This window comes from Cryptotermes secundus, unplaced genomic scaffold (assembly GCF_002891405.2).
Source record: "Cryptotermes secundus unplaced genomic scaffold, Csec_1.0 scaffold1171, whole genome shotgun sequence".
Taxonomy (NCBI): Eukaryota; Metazoa; Arthropoda; class Insecta; order Blattodea; family Kalotermitidae; genus Cryptotermes; species Cryptotermes secundus.
The window spans coordinates 190,412-211,581 of record NW_019743669.1 but is presented as its reverse complement, the minus strand read 5'-3'; the positions used below and the strand labels follow the sequence as shown (position 1 = coordinate 211,581).

At 39.0% G+C, this 21,170-nt stretch overlaps 1 protein-coding gene across 6 annotated transcripts in view; it reads right to left on the bottom strand.

The window, feature by feature from the left end:
* The window catches only part of LOC111874242 (cleavage and polyadenylation specificity factor subunit 1), a 150,656-nt gene that overhangs the window by 18,814 nt on the left and 110,672 nt on the right, over positions 1–21,170 (bottom strand). For all 6 annotated transcript variants that reach the window (XM_023869575.2, XM_023869574.2, XM_023869573.2 and 3 more), the window contains 6 exons: positions 19,942–20,100; positions 17,243–17,395; positions 9,157–9,333; positions 8,625–8,757; positions 3,317–3,457; positions 992–1,121 (listed from right to left, as the gene is read on the bottom strand). In XM_023869575.2, coding sequence (XP_023725343.1) covers positions 992–1,121; positions 3,317–3,457; positions 8,625–8,757; positions 9,157–9,333; positions 17,243–17,395; positions 19,942–20,100 — 893 coding nt within the window. The remainder of the gene's footprint in view (positions 1–991; positions 1,122–3,316; positions 3,458–8,624; positions 8,758–9,156; positions 9,334–17,242; positions 17,396–19,941; positions 20,101–21,170) is intronic.

Below are 21,170 nucleotides of genomic sequence, written 5' to 3'. Positions count from 1 at the left end.
CTCCACTGATTTCACTTGTAGACTTCCCCTTCCCCCTTTCCTTCACTGCTCTCACACAGCTGTGTATATTTCCAACACCAGTCTGCTTTTACCAGTTCTCAGTCTCTTTGCCTGTGGATTTCTTATATTTTTCTTTCTACCCTGAAGACGGAGGCGATATGTTCCTCTGAAACGTCGGTTAACACCACATATACACGGTGACAAATCCCAGAAGACTACTTTCTTCAATTTATTTCCTGTCTTCATATTATAATTCTGTCCTGCATCATGAGACATCAACATATATTTAGTTTTCTGTGTTTACTTCTGCAGGCAAAATTATAAATAAGTGTTAATCTTAGCTTTTTGGAAAGGGAACAAAAAGATTATTGATTCTGAAATGTATGAAATTTAAAAGAAAAACAACATAAAACAAAACAGGCAAGGAAGTATGGCTGGCTGCAAACTGTATTTGAGAGTCTCGCAGCAATGAATGACATGCATCTTCTTAAGGTGAAATTTTGGTAGTTCCGAGCCACAGCCTTTATGAGCACATCCCCCCTCCACAAAGAAAATCATCAAAAGTTAAGTAAAACATGAACCTGCTTCTTGGTTATGAAATATATGGTATCCAAAAAGTGTCTGAATCACTGAAAACAATACAGGTAGAGTTTCACCATTATCAAACAACAAACATCTAAAAATGTTAATTTTAAAGTTGCTCACATATAGGTCAAAGATCCCCTGAGATTATAACTGGTGAGGGGTCCTGTCTTGGATGCTGACAACATGTTGAATGAGCCAGAAGTGGTGTACAGTGTTCGTGTGTGGCAAAATAGGGTGCACTGTGAAATCAGTAGTTCAATGCTGGTGGTAACAAGATGTTGGAATAGTACACTGGCATACAGTGAGAGAGCAGTGGACTAAACAAGCTATCATCAAGATCTTAAGTTGCCACTGAGAATAACTGCTCTAGAATATGATAAATATTGTCCTACTGTAGTCAGCTCACCTGAATGCTTTGGGGTTCAGTCCTCCTGTGTGTGCAATGTGATTCACTAAAACATTCTGCAACATGAGTAGTCTGCGGTAAGTCTTCTCTGGAACTGGGAGAACATAGCCTAGTCCCCCATCCAATGTTGCTGCAACACACATTTTCCATTTATATAAACAATGACCATGGTGAACTGTTTAAAATGGCAAAACATTCAATTTTTAACAGACATTCCATACACTCATTCCAAACTCAAACCTAGGTTATTACTGGCAATGCTGAGGTTGTAAGGTGTTGAATGAGAAAACAATGGAATATTTTGATCAGACTAGCTAGCCTGGCCAAGACTGAAACTGGGTACTTTCCAACAATGAGCCGAGTGTGTTATTTGCTACATGAATCTACTGTAACATTCTGCACAAAAATATAAATTTGTAATATGTAAATCTACTGGTATCTTCTCTTACAAAATATGACTTCAAGTATGAGGAAAGATATATATATATATGGACACGTGTTGGGTGTATAACGCGACAAATAACTTCACGCCGTATTTGATATAGCAAATTTTATTTCACATTCGCACTTACAATCACCCAAATTACAGATTCACAATCACTGCTATCTGCAGTATCACAAATACTACACTGCAAATGCCAGAATACAACTGACTGGTTGCTGGCTAACTTGGAACTCTCTCGGAACTAACTCGTAGGTAGCTGCCTTGAGAACTGTTGATAACATACTTGCTCGACTACTACTTAACTCTGTGATAGCCACATTACAACTGACTCGTAGCTGCTGTGCAGTTCCCTTATATAGCCGCAGTGTTGCCTGTTGCGTGCCACGTCACAGTGTTTGCGTATAGCCTAGCAACGCTCTTACCTCGCGCCGTCTTATGTCACCGCGTGTTGCGTTACCATGCGGAGGGGAGCACTGACTCATCCGCCACGTCACTGTGGCCTGAGTTGCCACGTTGCTGCTGGGTAGAGAGGGGTTCTCCGTTGCGCAACATGTCACAATATCAAGCCTTAGAAACAAAATTTATGTAGGTAAGTCAATAAGTAAGTTACAAATGGATATAGAACTTAAACAAATAAGAGTACTGATTTGAAAAATGCTTTTATTTCTCAACATAATTTCCCCATACACTGAAGCACTTGTCCCATCATTTCACAAGCCCCTGAAAACCAGCAGCCTAAAATTCTTTGGGCTACTGTCAGAACCAGGCAGTGACTTCCTTTTCTACAGCTTCGTCGGGAAAATGTTAAGCCGAAAGAAGATGTTTAAGAGGGCCAAACAAATGGAAGTCAGGGCTATATCCCCGACATAGCTCCAAGCAACTTCCGTTTGTTTGGCCCTCTTAAAACACCTTCTTTCGGCTGAACATTTTCCCGACAATGAAGCTGTAGACAGGGAAGTCACCGCCTGGTTCGAACAGCAGCCCAAAGAATTTTATGCTGCTGGTTTTCAGGGGCTTGTGAAATGATGGGACAAGTGCCTCAATGTACAGGGAGATTATGTTGAGAAATAAAAGCATTTTTCAAATCAGTACTCTTATTTGTTTAAGTTCTATATCCATTTGTATCTTACTTACTGACTTACTCTCGTATATACTTATGTGACCATCTGTACATGACATGGCAAAGAACACATTATAATGCAACAAGTATTTAATGGTTTCTCTGGACTGATGAATTGATTTATTGGACAATCACCAGGTGGACCTATAAATACTTATATAACACTTCAAAAGGTTACTGGAACAATAAGACACAAAGTCTTCAACACTTCTACTCTTGCTCCTTGTACAAATTCAGTGAGCAGGTTTGTACCCAATCTCCTCTCTTCTATCTTGTTCTTCGACTGGGCTTCTACTGCTTGGTATGTATCTCCAGTATATAATCTCTAGTCTTCTGTATTCTGGATTCTTCTTGTAGTCTATCTCTCCCTGAGGAAGGTTCTGGTCAAACCGTACAGAGATCTCCACCTATAAGAGTTTCTACTTTGTAGATTTGTCTTTCATTGCTGTGTGAACAACCTTTACCTATCTGCTGTAGCAGAAACGATTCTGTATGTGTTGCCTAGGACTTGGTATCTCTGTTATAATTTTGGAGACGTGTTGCAACAAGCCATTACCTAGCAATGGATTTACATGTCACAATATGTATTCTGGTATGGATTATACCTTCCCAGTCTTGTTTAATTAATCACTGATCTTACTAAAATATCTCAGAAGCATCTGGATAAGTGAAAAGTCCAGAGTTGGGGTTTAACTACTTTGGTGCACCAACATCAGCTAGATGCTGCAATCTGATGTGTCCAATTCTGGGACATACATACCAAACATAGTGATATGCCTCTTCTCAGCTCCCTGGAGGTACTTCTTGTCAGCAAAATTCTCGGGCATTTTGCATCGTATCCTGAAGAAAGTATTGATGTGCTGACCAAGGTGGAAGTCTGCCTTTCGAAGCAGTCGCTGACCTGGCAGAGGATAACATCATGAGAAGACATTTCTGGGAGCTTTATAATTGATCCAGTAATATATAAATCTGGAATCCAGACCTCGAGTTTGCCTAGAGGGGTCAAGAGTAAGTGACTGCAGCTACAGGGTGGTGCACATAGTGATCCAGTATTTGATCTACTATTCATAAAATGTTTACTTGAATTGCGATGCTAGAGGCTAACATACAAAACTCTTCAATAAAATGATCCAGCTCTCCAGTCACGTCAAGTACCATGGTCTAGTATTAGACAAGGGACTGATATGGAAAAAGCAGCTGGACAAAGTCATCAATAAAGCCTATAAGGCTTTTTGGACATGCACAAGCATGTTTGGTAAAACAACCACACCATCCAAGTGGAAGTGTGCCTCATCAGAAAACCAAAAACTCTGTTGAACAAAATCTCATTATTCTGAGCCCATTCACCAATTGCCAGTCTTTGATGTTTGTTTTGAACGGTAAGTTTAGGGAACACTGTTGTCATTTTGTATGGACACAAATTCAAATCACTTTTCAACATTTGTTGCACCGATCATGTGCACATCCATAGTTGTGCTGCAGCCTTCCTTGTTGATTTACTGGGGCTTCTTTGCAGTGTCACTCTGACAGTGTCAATGTTCTCCGGAAAATGGACAGATGAAGGCCGGTGACATTTCCTCTCATACATTGAACCATATTATTAAACTGGTTATAAAGTTTATGAATTGTTTTGAATGAATGCACTCATCACATTTGAAAATGGGCATGAAATCGCCTGTGTGACCAATATACTTCTTGTTTAAGAAAAGAACACCACCGTTGTATGCATTGTTCTACAGACAGTGTTCTTCTGTCAGCCATCTTGCGTAAACTGACATATGAGCAGGAACAATGCAACACTAGTGGGTTCAGGAAGAGTAAGAACTGATCTCCATGATCTACTGTGTTGCCATGTTACAACACATCATTCACTGCATGGTTGAATAATTAATACTAAATCAAATACTGGATCATTTCATGTGCCACCCTGTCTGTAGAATTCAAAAATTAAATTCAACTTACTATTAATTTCTAATTTTTGACATGTGATGATCTGACAAATTGCATCACTTATTGTTAATGATTTATGCAATAGAGAATGATGCATAAAATTCGCCAAAAGTGTGACAGCATTTTAACATTTATCTACAAATATCCAGGACTATCTTAGGAACAAATTCATTTACACACAATCTGTAGTACTGCTTTCAGAAGAAAGACTTTGAGGGGGGGGGGTAAATGAAACCAATGTACTCCACTGTTACATCATGTACATTTTTCCAAATGTTTACAAAAAAAATCTTCTGGAAGAAAATGATGCATGAATCTAAAAAAAATGATTTGCCATGGAGAATATCACTGTCAACTAGTTCTATGCACAAAGTGAAATGCTCCTTTAAAAAACTGTCAGTTAAAGCTTTGCTTGCAGCCTGCTTCAACCTGGTTTCTTGCTCGCCTTACTCTTTAGAAGTGAAGACGGAGGTGACATGTTCTTCCTAGTCACTTGTTGATTTTCAACAAACAACATGGCACTATATAGCAGAAGATATAACCACTGCTGTAAGAACCTCAGATTTTACTTAAGTTATCCTATTCAAATTTGGGTTTCAACTGTTGAATTACTGAATAATGATGTCTGTGTAATGTACTGGATTTTGTATGAATCTGAAGCATTTGTGAAACTTTTTCACTGCTAAATATCTAACAACAAAAAAGAAATTAAGAACATAAGACATGATCTGATACTTAATGAATACCCACAATAATTCACAGACTCCATAATGAAGCCATCAAGAAGCAACCAAGGGCACTGCAATTATCCAATATTAAGAACACTTCCAAGAAATTCAGATGCACTGGACATTGTGTCAGTGTCACGACCATTTTCAAAACTAAATATACACTCCGTGGGACACTGATGAAAACTGGTCTGGTTAGAAATGCCCAGCAGATGAAGCAGTGTGTGTACAATAACCCATGGGATTGTGACAGATGTTACATCGGCAAAACAAGCAGACCTTTACAAGTACACATTAAGGAGCACAAATATAAGCTGAGGTAAGGTCTTCTTGAAAAATAAAAAAATTACCTCAACATGTGTGGAGGCACACGGTAGCATAGTTGATTGAGGCACTATGCTACAAGCTGGAAAGTCGTGGGTTCGAGTCCTGATGAGGTGATTTTTTTTTTTCAATTTACCAAATCCTTCCAGCCCCATTATGGTCCTGGGGTCGACTCAGTCTCTAACAAATGAATACCAGGAATCTTCCTGAGGGTAAAGGGCAGCCAGCACATGAGGCTGAAAATCTTAATGCCATTTGTGAGCCAACTGCCTAGAGAAAATGTGGAAGCCTCAACATCTCACAACCCTATGGGCCTTCATGGTCTGTTACTAGGAGAGCTTTACCTTTACCTTACCTCACCTCAACATGTGTACTCCGTGACTTTAGTCTGTAAGCAAACTATATCCACCAAGCGGCCACCGCTTATCGGCGAAGTTAGTGGCAACTTTAGTGGGTAGAGGGTGTTGCATGGTCAGCGTAATGAATCCCCATGGTGGTTAATTTCAATTTTCTAGACCAGAACAGCTACTTCCTTGAAACAGCTCCTCAATTATCCTCACGAGGCTGACTAGACCCTGTTCCAGACCCACCACTTCTCAGAAAATCTGGTAGCGAAGGGAATCGAACCCAGGACCTCTGGATTTGTGTACGAAGGCCACAATTTTGTTGGAAAGAAGCAAAGGTTTTGCAGACTGAATGAAACACAACATTCAGGAAATACAAGGAATCTGCCCACATGTCTGATAGGTCATTCAGTCAGTCAACTCAGCTTGGACATCTCTCCCTTCTGGACTCCCATTATTGTAGCAGAAGTAAAGATAACATCTCCATACAGTGTAGATTAAGTGAGAAAATTGTGCTTTTTATGTTGGTGCCATACAGAGAATTCATCTCTCTAGTGATGATCTTTCTACAATTTTTAATAGCACAGCTAAACCAGTCTTATTCGCAGATGACACTAGTTTGGTGATTAGTAGCAATAATAACTTACAATATAATAGGGATGTGAATATCTCTTTTGACTGCCTTAATGAGTGGTTCAAGTCAAACCTGTTAACCCTAAACTTCAGCAAAACTAAACATGTACAATTTGCGGCTAAGTCTTGTCCTAATACCGGAGTTATGGTTAATTATTGCAATAATGTGATCCCAAACAGTACCGAAGCGAAGTTCTTGGGTATAATTGTTGAAAGCACGTGTACTTGGAAGGCCCATATATCCCAACTCATACCTAAGTTGTGTAAGGCGTGTTATTCAATGAGGGTTATTAAACCCATCATGCCTACCGAAACATTAAAAATGATTTACTATTGTTATTTTCATTCACTTTTAACCTATGGAATTATCTTCTGGGGCAATACCTCGTTTAGTGTACAAATTTTTAGAATTCAAAAAAGAATAATTAGAATTATGAGTGGGCTAAGAGCAAGGGATTCCTGTAGACAAGCATTTAGGGATTGGGGGATTTTGCCACTCCAGTCCCAATATATATTTTCTTTATTGATATTTGTTGTAAATAATAAGGGTCTATTCCATACATCAGCACAGATTCATGGTCTCAATACAAGGCGCGGTTTAGATTTATATTGCCCTCAGACAAATTTAACAGTTCATCAGAAGGGTCCTTATTGCTATGGAATTAAACTTTTTAATTGTCTCCCATTAAAAATAAAGGAAGTAGCACATGATAATAAGGAATTTAGAGTGGCCTTAAATGCCTTTTTACATTCAAAATCCTTTTATACTTTGGATGAATATTTTGGTTGTATAAATGAGTAGTAATTTACTATGTTCATTCAATATTGCATGCATTGTTTGGAATTGCACTGATACCTGCATTGTATATAGCAAGCTTATACCTTGACTGGTTTTATTTGGTATTGAACATGTAAGATATAATCGCCAACTTGACTGGTATGCCATGTAACAAACATACCTCATTATAGTTGATGGATGTTGTGATCTTTTATGGTTTGAGATATATAAGCTACTAAGTTGAATGAATTTATTATGTAATGTGTTTTTATTACAATTTTAACTTATTTTATTTACAATTAAACTTGGTATTGTGTTATGTATATTTTATGTTGACTAGTTCCATTGTTGGAGCATTTGTTGAAGATATTTGACTTGTTCTGTGTCCAGTGGTGTTGGCCTGTAATTGGATTTGCTTGAATGCAATAAATACTATACTATACTATACTATTCTGATAGTGCTCTAGTACTAGGCCTCATATGTGTGGAGTTCTTTTACTGTTTTTAATGTTTGTCTTAACTCCTGCAGATGATCTTGAGCTGTGCCTCATTTGTATATCCTAACTTGTGTTTGTGCTGGTGTCCAGAGAAAGGGACTAGCTCTATCGACTGGGCCCAACTGAGTAGGTTCCACCTGAAGACAGATATAGAATCCAGTCTCTGAAACACTGTTTTAAATAAAAACAGGATGATGGATAATGTCCAGAAATAAAATAGTTGTATTTCTATGGGTGTCTTTATACTTCATCAAATTCATTTTTCAGTTATGCATTCAGTGAAATCTGTCACATTATTTCACAGTATGTCTCCACTCTTGTATTTTATTAATATAAATTGGAAAAAAAGTGTGTCATTTAAATTTTGTATTTATGTGGAAGAATTTATTCTCATTATTTAATCTACTTGGGTTATATCTGGTGTCTGTAAAGTGATTTCAATTTGATAGCAAAAGAAACATTATTTGTTTTCATTTATTTACCACCTAAAGCTTCATATCATGCTAATCACATTTCTTCACATGGCATATTATTTAATCCACTTATACTGTGTTCTGCTTGGCATCATCGTGACACACATCAAATGGCATGTAGCAAACCACACCAAATATATCATCTTCCTACTTGGCCTACCGCTCAACCCACCCACTCTGGATTTTCTACCTGTTTCTAACCTTTGAAGACTTTGGTGCCACAGCTGTCTGACATCTTTAATATGTGCGAACATAATGCATAAGGTAGATGGTGGTTTAATTTCTCTTAATTTCAAAATCAAAAATACAGGTGCATGAATAATAATAGCTGATGAATCTACCTCCAAAGCTCTCTCGTGACTCAGGTTGGTACATATACAGCACCACGTTCTTGTCTCCATCGGCCACAAGGAATCCCATTTGTGTATTGTCTAGAAGGAACTCACATGTATACACTTCTGATGGGCGGAAATCCTGTTGAGGAGCACAAGAGCAGATAGCATCATCTCTAAAAAGATGGACAGATTTGTTTGATAATACAGTAATAATGTCATAACATCAGCCTCAGGCAGATGACAGGGGTAACAAAAGCTCACTCTTCTTGTTCCTGCACTGGAAGTAATGTCTGATCCAAGATTTTATATAACTTCATTTAAAATATTACTTGAAGTGATATGCAGACCTACCTGTAGTTTCTTTACATGTAAAGATTACAGGTTTTGTGAGAAGCAAAACTGATAATGAAAGAGCAACAAGTTGTAATGGTGTGGCGGTGTCTATCACTTCCACTGACACATGAATCTGAAGGGTGTGAGCAGTCTTAAGAGTCTACTACTGGGATGGCTATGTTACATATGATAAAGGCAGACCCACCCTGCTGACAAGTGACAGAGTGCGGTACTCTTCTTGGAAGCGCAGCAGACTGATTGACTTGTACACATCTGCCACCAAAATCAGACTCTTGATGCTTAGCAGCTGATGGATGTAGATGTTGGTGTCAATAAATGCTACGCCCACAAGATCATTGTCCTTCAGCTGCCAGATGTAGATCTGAAGCAACAACAGAGGTCTTATTAGAGGTGAGGTCCTATCTGGGGACCATAATGTGCCAATGTGCCATAATGTGTCATAGGTCTGAAGGCTGTGATGGCACCAGTGGAATGATGACTCAAAGGGGAAGACCAGAGCAGTTCAAGAAGTACATGTTCCACTTCCATCCTGTAACATTTATTGTCCTGGGATTGAGTCCAGACTTCCATTATAAGAAGTCACTCGCTATGAAAATGTCAGTAACTCACTCTATACAGCATTGAATGATTGGATAATGGTGGGCAAAGAACTGGAAAGAATGTGGCCATGACCTAGTTTAACCCTTAAGAGACGAAGTATGCCGTATGGGGCATTTAAAGTGCAGTCATCATGGCCGAAGTGTGCCATATGGGACGTGTAGTCCACGTGTGTGAACAGTGTTCTGAAAAACTAATTTTAAGATAGAAATCTTTGTTTTACTTATATTCTTTTTCGGCATCAGCTTGATAAGTAAAGAGGCTTCACTCCTGCATCATCTAACTGAATCTAGCTTTCATGTGATACTCCTGGAAACACCCGAAAATGCAGAGTCCAACGTCGCATTTTATGCACTTTGTTCGGATATTTCTCCTCTTTCCACGTGAAGAGCGCACATGACAGTTCAGTCTCGTGACTGAGGAAGTTGGCCAGTGATGTTGATTGGCTCCCTCTAATCAACATATTGCAGATGACAGAGCAGGAGGTCGACCTATGGGCCGTTGTGGACGAGGTGGACCCCCTGCAGCATGTTCCAGCATATTTCGCACAAGGGCGAGACGAAAGTTCAACAATCTTGCACCACAGCATGACAACATGATGAAACTGTTCAGAATCATCAGATCCAGGAGATGGAAGAACAATCTGTTTTTCTATTTCCAGGTACGACTGATGGAATAGCTATTAGTCATTCTGTCTGCCTTGTCAACATATCCCATGTGCTTATTGTAATCAGCAGCAATTGATGGTTTGATGGCATTTCCATGCTCATCACAGAAAGTGCCTTCTGCTGGAGGAGAGTGCAGTTTGTCAACATATTAACATCACGTTTATCCTTCCAAACTAGTGCTGTCACGTCCCCTCTCACCCTAATCTGAATGTCACCTTTCTTCAATCGAAGTTGTCTGTTGCGAAAGTCTTGAGGCAAGCCCTTCCGATTGAGTCTGAATGTCCCACAGCAACTTATTTCCTTTGTCACTAGTTCATCAAACAAGTCTGGTGATGAAAAGAAATTGTTCGTGTACAGTTTGTGGCCTACTCCCTCAACCCTTCTGCAGAGGTCACTAACCGTAGCATGTGTTGCTGTCACATCTTGGTTGGCACGTGTCCTGTCTTTCCCTTAGTAAACCTTCATGTCATAAGTATACCCAGCAGCGTCAAGAGAGTTTGTAGATTTTGATTCCGAAACATTAGTGTTTCTTAGGAATGTACTGTCTGAAAACCACCCTCCCTTTGAATTTGACAATTATTTCATCAACAGACAAATGCTGAGAAGGATTATATTTCTGATATGCGTCATTTAGAGTATCAAAGATGGTCCAAATTTTCCATAATTGGTCATAACTGTCAGCATTCCTGTCAATTTCTGTATTGTTATCTGCAAAATGAATGAAACGAAGAATGTGAAGAAAACGGTCGCGTTTCATTGTGTTGCTGTAGAAAGCATGCAAAATTGCTCAGCAGTTGACCAGTAGTCTTTTAGTCTGTCCCTTATATTATATCCCATTTGAATGATGATTCCTAGAAAAAGAAACATCTCAGAGTCGGTTACATCAGGGCGTGTAGAAGATCCGTCTTCAAGTCTGTCTAGGTCCTGGTGATGATATCTGTTAGTCTCTTCCACCAGCAGCTGGATAATGCCTGTGAAGTAAAGCATGAAAACACAGAGTGGGGCAGAATCCTTATTTACGTGTGGAGCTTCACTGAGATTTATCTCCACTGCTCCAGCGGAAAAATTATTAACGCCCTTCCTGTCATGCTGGTGTGGCTGTCCCCAGGTTGTCAATGAAGATAATGGTTCTTCGTCGACTTCACTTTCGGAGCTTCCGTCATGACCACTGTCAAAATCATCTGTATCACACAACTGCCGTTCAATTTCATCTTCTTTCAAACGAACTGAGGCCATGAAAGTATGTAGAGATGACTCAGGTCAGAGTACCGAAACACTGGACGACTGTACAATGTGAACTACAGAAGCCTCTGATCTAACGTCGCCAAGAATTTACTACGTATGCTACAAGGAACCCCGACGTCTGTAATCTGAGAATATGATTCAGCAGAAACAAATATGAACTTCCCCTCCCTCTATCTGATATGTCAGGAGCCAACATTTATACTGCTGAAACGTACTGTGCAGGAGGTGTAAAAAAAAAAAAAAACAGTGTAAGAATTTTTACAGATTTTAAAATCTGTCAGTTACAGTATCTGATTCTATATTCTTTCTATATAAAAGCAACGTTAATTTCGTTCATTTACCACACAAATTTTAAAGTTACAGCATTTTTAGTAACATGATCACAAATTTAATCCTCTAGAGTGGCGAGCATTTAAATAAATTCCAGCCTGCTGAAACTACCACCATTTAAATAGCCTGTCTCTGAAAGGTTAAGAACTATCTTGACACCTGTCTGGAGCAATACAGGAAAACTACAAAAATCCACAGTTAGAAATGTCGTCCTGGCCAAGATTTGAACCAGACACATCAGGAATAAATATCAAAAGCATTACTGCTTGAGTAAACTCATTTGGTACAACCAACAGAATACTGTTCTTATATAAAAAGTGTTTTATCATATCTGTTCTTTCAGCATAAGCGAAGTAAGGATTACATGTTTATCCATGTTTTAGAGTGTACTACCTCCTGCACAGTCAAAGAGTAAACTACGCAAGCAGATGGAGGCAGTCCATCCCTCACAAATATGAATGTCTACTGTACTACAAATCATTACGTCCCAGCAAACAGTACTTTTTAAAGTAACTGCTGTGAGCACCTCAAATCCAAAATTGATACACTGAAAAATTTCTTTCAGTCACAACCTGACCAACTTTAACAGTCAAGGTGTGTGTGATACGGTAGTCAGATATACAGTGACAGACACTTTATAAATTTCATTAATGGCCATTACTTCAACACTGCCACCATACACTCTGTAATCCCTCTACCTGCATTCAGCCTCTAACAGAAATGAGTACCAGGAATCTTCCTGGGGGTAAAGGGTGGCTGGAGCATAACACTGACAACCTCATCACCATCTGTGAGCCGTCTGTCCAGAAAAATGTGGGAGCCTTGACATCTCACAACCCTTTTCACCTTTACACTTTGTAATCTTTCCTTTGTATTAATAAGTACCTGTACCTCACTCATCCACTTGTTCCTGTCTTTAATCTAACTATATAAATAAAAACATAACTGTTGGTTTGTCTCTGGTTGAAGATCTCCGAAAGTTCTTCACCGATTGCTTCGAAATTTTGAGAGAATGTTGCATTCGAATAGGCGCGAGTTTTTATATACCTATTATGTAGATGTCACGCCTGTGACAGGTAAAAACAGGTAAAAACATGTCACATGTTCGGAATCCAGGAGTCATTTCCATAGTAACGCTAGAACAGACCGTTGCATAACAACGGATGAAACCAGAAAGTATACTTCCATGGAAACGCAATAACAGTGGGCCATTGCATAGGAATTGAGGTTCCATTGCGTAACGACAGTTAAAATGAAACACTTCTGCAAGGTGTTCTGCGCTAGCATTTTCTAAGCAACAGATGAAACTAACTCTTCGATTAGGTATTCCCTATCCCGTCCGACCGCTGGCTATATGTATAAGAGAGTGTAGCTCCATCGACTGTTCAGTATCACGAGTCTGGAATAACCGCTGAGGAAGTGAGTCTGGAGTATGGTTTATTTTTCATTGTTTTTCATTTCGTTTTTTTTGGTGCTTCATCAGTGCAAATGATCTGCTTTAATTCATCCAAATAATGCCTTGCAGAAGATCAAACTTAGGTCATCGTACTCACGGAGCGGAAGCAATGCGTCGAGTAATTTCAAATCAAACTGGGGAAGAACGGGCAGACAGCCACAGCAAGGTGTGGCCGGGCACAGCTAGTGTAACATAAACTTTTATTTTAAAAATGTTATTATAATCACATTTAAATTTCTTAAAATGTTGCTAAAATCACACTTTATTTTACTGCTGCGACATGTTTCAGCCCTCTAAGTCCATCCTCAGGCATTCTGTACATGCTTCTACGTTTTCTCAAATGTAACAAATGGGCAGAACCATCAAAATAAATAATTACTATATCTAGCTAAAGGTGCCACAGATAATCTCTCCACTATACACCGCATAATGATTTCACTGCAATTTGTTTCTGACAAAGGCCTAGGCTGCAATGGTGACTGAGGCACAGATACCGCTCACTGCCACCTGCCAGTCCAACCCATAAGTGCTATAAGGGCTATTTGGAAAGTAACTTCTGTTTCTCTTAGGCAACTAATGTAGAAGTGGGAGTGAGCTCACACATGTGAGGCAGCATCACATGACTCACTGTCTCATAAACCATTACACAACTTTTCACCTAGTGTTTGTTCTTCTCTCTACAGAGTGACATGATGTGTCCTGGGATAAATAATCCTGCCAGAATGTGAAATTCATGCTGCTCTCTGCTTTCTTCATGCTAAAAACATGAGCACTGTAGAAATCCATAGTGAATTATGTGCAGTTTACAGCCAAAATGTAATGAGTGAAGGAACTGCAAGACAATGGTTTAGATGTTCAAAGATGGGCAAACAAATGTTTGCAATGAAGAGTGAAATGGCCCACATCTGTTGCCAGGGATAATCTTCTTCAAAGTGTGGCCCAAAAAATCTATGAATTATGGCACTTCAAAATTTCAGAACTTTCATGTAAATTTCCACAAATTTCATGCACTGTTCTGTATGAGATTATCAAAATTAGGCTAGGCTGTAAAAAATTTTGTGCCAGATGGGTTGCAGAGAATGGCTTTGGTTTTGACTTTTATAAAGCGATACCACAAAGATGGCAATCATTTCTCAATCACATTGTATAAGTAACATGTGATGAAACCTGGGTTTCATTTGTGAATGTTGAAACCAAAGGGCACTCGAAGCAGTGGCTGCACAAATATTCACCAAACAAGCCGAAAAGCTTCAAACTTCTGCCAAAAAGGTGATGATGTTTTCTGGGACAGGAGTGCTGATGGTGGAATTCATGTAACAAGTAACCACAATAACATCACAAGTGTACTGCAAACCATTAAATAAAATTATGTAAGGCCAATTAGAAGAAAAGGCCTGGAATGCCTTTTGTTATTCCTAGAAATGGCCTATCTTCTGCTAATACATAGGTAAGTCAATAAGTAAGTTACACATGGATACAGAACTTAAACAAATAAGAGTACTGATTTGAAAAATGCTTTTATTTCTCAACATAATCTCCCTGTACATTGAGGCACTTGTTCCATCATTTCACAAGCCCCTGAAAACCAGCAGCATAAAATTCTTTGGGTTGCTGTCAGAACCAGGCGTGTTCACACGGCATGGCCTACCTCATAATGCATGACAGGTTGCATGCTACCGCTGAATGGCCTGATGAAGTTTCCTGAGGATGTTACAGTAGGAGTTGGCATTTATGGTTTGTCCTTGAGGCTGGAATGTGGTGAGAAATATGCCTTTGTGATTACAGAAGACTGTGTACATCATTTTCCTGGAGGATGGTGTCACCTTAAACTTTTCTTTGACAGGTGACGCAGGATGTTTCCACTGCATTGACACATGCTTTGTCTTGGGCTGGTAATGGTGAACCCAAGACTCATCACCTGTGACAATTCAGGCTAGCATACTGTGTCCTTCATCGTGGTAGTGATTGAGATGCTGTAATGCCAGTCCAATTCTTTGCATTTTGTGTTGTGGGGTCAGCATGCGCGGATCCATCGTGCACAGACTTTGTGAAAACCTAACCTGTCATGCATTATGAGGTAGGCCATGCCGTGTGAACACGCCTGGTTCCGACAGCAGCCCAAAGAATTTTATGTTGCTGGTTTTCAGGGGCTTGTGAAATGATGGGACAAGTGCATCAATGTACAGGGAGATTATGTTGAGAAATAAAAGCATTTTTCAAATCAGTACTCTTATTTGTTTAAGTTCTATATCCATTTATAACTTACTTATTGACTTACTTTCATATCTCATGGACAGAGACATACATGATGAACAACTTCATTGACAAAATTCTTAACTCAATATAGTCACTGCATTAACCATTAAGAGATGGGCCATTTAAATTCTGGTAGTGACAGCGGGACGAAGTTAATTTAAATGCCAGCCATTGTAGAGTAATAAAAATTGTAATCATGTTACTCAAAATGCTGTGATTTCTACAATTTTTGTGATAAACGAACGAAATAAACGCTACTTTTATCTAGAAAGTATATAGAATCAGAAACTGTAATTTACAGATTTTAGAATCTGTAAAAATTGTTACACTGATTCCAAAAAAATTTTCCCCAATTTTGAGCGTCTGTCCACAAAAATGCATAAAGCTTCTGCATAAAACGTTTCTGCAGTGTAAATGCATGCTGCTGACACACGGTCTGACTATGTCTTATCTCAAGGGGAGAGGATGTCTGTTTTCATTGCACATTCTCCAGTCAAGTCGACTTCTTGTATACAGGAGTGTGGGGAGTTCTTAGCCTTCTTTGTCCTTATGAAACTCTGATTGTTTATATACGGTATATCAGACTATCCAGACAGAGGCACTGCTCTTGGAATATCACCTAATTCCACTTGCTTCCACTCCCTTCAGAATAATTAGTTAGTTAGTTAGTTATTTAGAGAGGGTGGGTTTCCCCATGCACCGCGACTGTGCTTCCCTCTATGATATTCTACCAGTCTCTATACCCTACCGATAAATGGTGCGTACCATCAGTCCCGCCGAGCAAGCGAGTTCGGCCACTTGCTTAGCGGTGTCTATAATGCTTCCCCCATCTATCAGAGGCCTCAGAGACTATTGTTGGGCGGGAAACGTCCTGGAATTTGGCTCAGTGATCCCTTTTGGGGATATGAGGTTCTTTTACGTGCCGTAAAGTTATGACACGGGACACACAGCTTAAAGTCCCTCCCGGAGGACTTGTTCCCTGAATTTTTCCGCCCTTAAAAATTTGACGACCTCCGCCAGGTATTTGAACCCGCGTACCACGAGTCATGAGGTGGGAACACTACCTCTAGACTACGGAGGCCGCTTCCCTTCAGAATAAACTGTAACACATTCTGGATGGTGTGATTTACGAGCGGCCTCTCAATTACGGCTTCTTCCATGCGAAATGGGGCCATGCAGCATAGTTGAAATTGTGATGTTTTATAAGCGTTACGAATACAGGAGACCACTCGCCATCACTGGCCTACTTCCTGCTAATATGAGACAGATGTTGCGTGTGTGTGCTTTGCGTGGAAAACAGAGTTACATACAGAAAAATTGCATGAATTGCGACGTTGGACTCTGCATTCAGTTACATGCAACATTCAGTTAGATGATGCAGGAGGGAAGACAGTCTACTTATAAAGCAGGTGTCCAAAAATAATGTAAGTAGAACAAGAATTTCTATCTTAAAATTATATTTTAAAACACTGTGCACATGCGTGGACTGCGAGTCACCATACGGTGTCTTTCGGTCACTCGGCTTTACTTTAAAGGTCCCCATATGGTGTCCTTCGGCTCATAAAGGTTAAGGCTGTCTGCAGGCAACCCAGGGAAACAGCATAGAACTAGCATCTATCATCAAATTAAATTAAGCTTTCATGCTTTCTCCTGTGACAATAGCTAAAACATCTTTGGACAGCCAAATGTTTACTAGATTTGGATCTGCAGAAGCTCACCTTCTGGCCAACAGCAGACACAAGGAAGCCCAGCACATGTGTGATAGCTGTGACGGGTCCCTTCTGCTCCTTGGAGTATACCATCTTGAAGCGATTTTTGGTTAGTGGTTGGCCAGGCTCTGGTACCACCTCAATAATGTCAAAGATGAGGATCTGCACATGGATTTCAGCAAGGTTAGAATGCAGAAACATATAAAGGAGTGACAGGAAGTCAAGTGAAAGGAAGATGAAGAGGAGTGTTAATGGGAAGTCAGAGATAAGAAGAAAAGGTACTGAAAGTTATAGATAATAGGTCAGCACTTCTGTTTCATATTCAGAAGATCCGGGGATTAAATCTGGGCCTTCAGACTGATTATTCCAACTGAGGTTTTTCATAGTATTCATCAGTTCCTCCAGGCAAATGTCTGGACAGTATCTCAAATTAGGCTTGTATGGCTTCAACCTTAACCCTCTGGCAGACATTGGTCTCTTACTGAATAAATGAAAGCATGTCTCGGAACACACCTGCATTTTTTTTAATGCTAGTGTGGTGGGACTAAGTTCCTGGTACCGCGGCCACTTCTGGCCTATTGTACCAGCCCCAGATGCTAGGTGAGGGTGATTGTGGAGCACTTGGTGGAATGAAGATTGGCAGGGGAAACCGAAGTACTTGGAGAAAACCTGCCCCAGCGCCACTTTGTCCACCACACATTCCACTTGACAAGACCTGGGATTGAACCTGGGCCACCGTGGTGGGAAGCCAGTGACTAACCACTTGAGCTATGGCGTGGCCTCACACCTGCATTAATGCTGCTACAATCCTGGCAACCAAGACAAGTTAAAGATTTAAAGAACTGATTCAGCAACAACTGATGAACTGTAAATGATTAACTTATAACATGTCTGAGTCTTTTAAATGTGAATAAACTGATATAGTAAAAGCTGTGATATCTGGCACTAGACCATCTGGAAAGCTCTTTAACTGGAAATTGACTATTTGTGAATATGGTTACCGAAAGAGTGAAAAATTGGGTTTCCTGTTGGTTTTTCTTTTACATAATATATACATCATGATATATAAGCAAAGATGAAATGGGAATAGAAAGTTTGGAAGGGAAAACAAGATAGGATATCAAGTGACAAATGGTTTCACAGTCTCATGCGCAGTATGTTTTCTATAAAACTTACTAAAAGTTATTCACTTTATAAGTTTTACATGTCATATAGATTTTGACTTACTGAAAGTTATTTACTACATGTTTTGGCTTTAAATAAATTAAAATTTATATGATGTATAAAACTTTTAGCAAGTTTTATAGAAAGATGTGCTGCATGTGAGACTATAAAACCATCTGGTACTTAGTGAAGTGCTGCAGGATGCTACGACATATACCAAGTGACAAATTAAATGCTTAAGTATGTCCATGAGTTTGCTAGGTACACTAAGATATATATTAGGTATAACATTCTAATATCCAGAAAGTTACACTATCCAGCAAGCCTTTGGTCCTGGAAGTGCCAGGTATCTGCAGCTTTTACTGTAACAATGTGTGCTAATGAGCTTGGCTGTATATGATGAGTCTTTGCCTGCTGCCTGTTTCTTGCTGGTTTTGTGCTTGAAGATGAGGGCAACATGTTGACCTGAAATGTCAGTTGACTTTAAATGGACTACTTGGCATTATATCCTGGAGGACAGTCTCTTCATAACTACTGCTGTGAGAACCACAAACCCTACACACTTACAAATCACTTCTGAATAAGGCCACTACCATTTCTATTCCAACTCATTATTTACTAATCATTCCATCATATAACACTATATAGCCTGAGTAACTTAGAGAATCATTAAATATACCTACAATTAAGAAAGATGATATTCCAAGACTGAAATGTTAGGTGGATTTGGGATTGAATACAGATACAAATCAACTAAAGTGAGTTTGCTATCACATCAAATGTGAATTTACCATATCTTCACTATATTCAGGACACATAGGGATTCAAATGCCTAAAGCACAGGCTACATAAGCCTTACAGTACACTGATGAGAGAAGACTAAACTCAGCCAAAATGTGCTGACTGAGATCAGGTTCCATTCTTTCTGACCACAGGAGGACTGAAACAATGACGACAGACTTACAAGTTTCACAAATGAAAGAACATACTGAAAGAAGTTAGATATAGGAGCCATTCAAAAAATTATAAAATATTAACCCATGAGAAGGAAAACCTCTGAAATGATGGATTAATTCTTTTGTAATACTCAAAACAGATCATAATGGTAGTGGCAAGGCCAATAAATCATTAAACCTTTTCTACACATCCATCCAAACTCATCATTCACAATAAGTTCTACATCTAATGCAACACTGCATAACCTCTACAGCTCATGCAGTACCACTAAATCTATTGACCAGTATCAACAAGTGATGAGATGATTTGAGATGAAACAATGGGGTCTGAGAGAGTCACCAGAGATATGATAAACCTCCAACCCAGATGAAGAAGATAGTTCAGAGTTCCCTAAAGACATGGAAAGACCAAGTTTATTAATTTCTGTAACAGACCAAATGGGCTGATACTGGAGAGTTAACGATGATCACAAAAGGTGATGAGGTTATGGAAAGAAATAATACTCTGCAAGAATACATACAATGGTGAATCAAATTTAGAATTACTTTGTGCCCAAGGTTCTGGGCTAATATCTCATTGGGTCTTACCCTGCCCCGACTGGTGATATCCTCCCCATAGTTGTAATTTGTGCCAACAGCAATGTAGCCCTTCAGTCCACTTCGTGTGCCCTCATATGCCAGACTTACATTTTTCAAACATGTCACATGCTCCCATTCTTCAAGCTCCATTTTCGTGTTGGGGATCACCTGCAATGGAAATACAGGCTTTAAGGAATGCATCTTGTTGTCTGTTAAGTACTATATATATGTGAGTTTTTTCATTTCACTTGTCAAACACAACAAAAACAAACATCAAATAACTCAATCACATTCCACTGTGCATATCTGAGTTTATTTGCTTGTACACTGTTGCTACATGTTTGGCTCATGGAGCCATAATTAGGTGATACATAAACAAGTCTTACACTATTGAACTGTGCTTTCTATATGGATCAATATATTGTTTTCAGTCATGTATTTTTAATAAAGTGATAACACAGCATGCTTCTCTCACTTTTACTATTCAACATTATATGCACAGTTAGGATTCAACAAGCGATGAAAGCAGATGTAACAACGTAAGCTTGAATAAAGACTACATATCCAACAACACACTCAACATACCCAACTATGACCCAACAACAAATATCAACATATAAGCAACATTAGAGTAGACAGTTACATCATATACACAACATTTTTTAATCAAGATAATAGCCAAAAAAAATTAAATACCAGACCATACAAGAAGTAATAGAAGATCCAGGATCTGGGCACAGAACAGTAATCCTGACAATAAATATGGGAAGATATCAGAATGAACAAACACACAAAGTATCTTGGAATTTCCAAAAAGCAAAATGGGATAAATAGGCAAGTCAAATATAAATCCTTGTGGAACCCACAACTAGTCATTAAAAAATCTGAGAGACCTAGCAAGACAAAAGCAGAAAGGTCACAAAAACAAGATTCTATAGTCCAATGGAGAAAAACTGTAGCAAAATTACACCTAAATATAAACAAAGCTAAAAAAAAATAATTTAACTCATTTCTACAAAACCTAAATTACAGAACAGACCCAACTAAAATTTGTAAGTTTATGAATACACTTAACAACAGGTTTCCACCTAGAACTGAACAACCAATAATGCTTCAGGGAAAATAAATATCAGATGGGAAAAAGAAAAAAAAATTAACACACCCTATACAACCCAGTATAAACTTAATAAAGAAAATAAAAGAAAGAATAAACTATATAAACAAAAGATCAAGGTTAC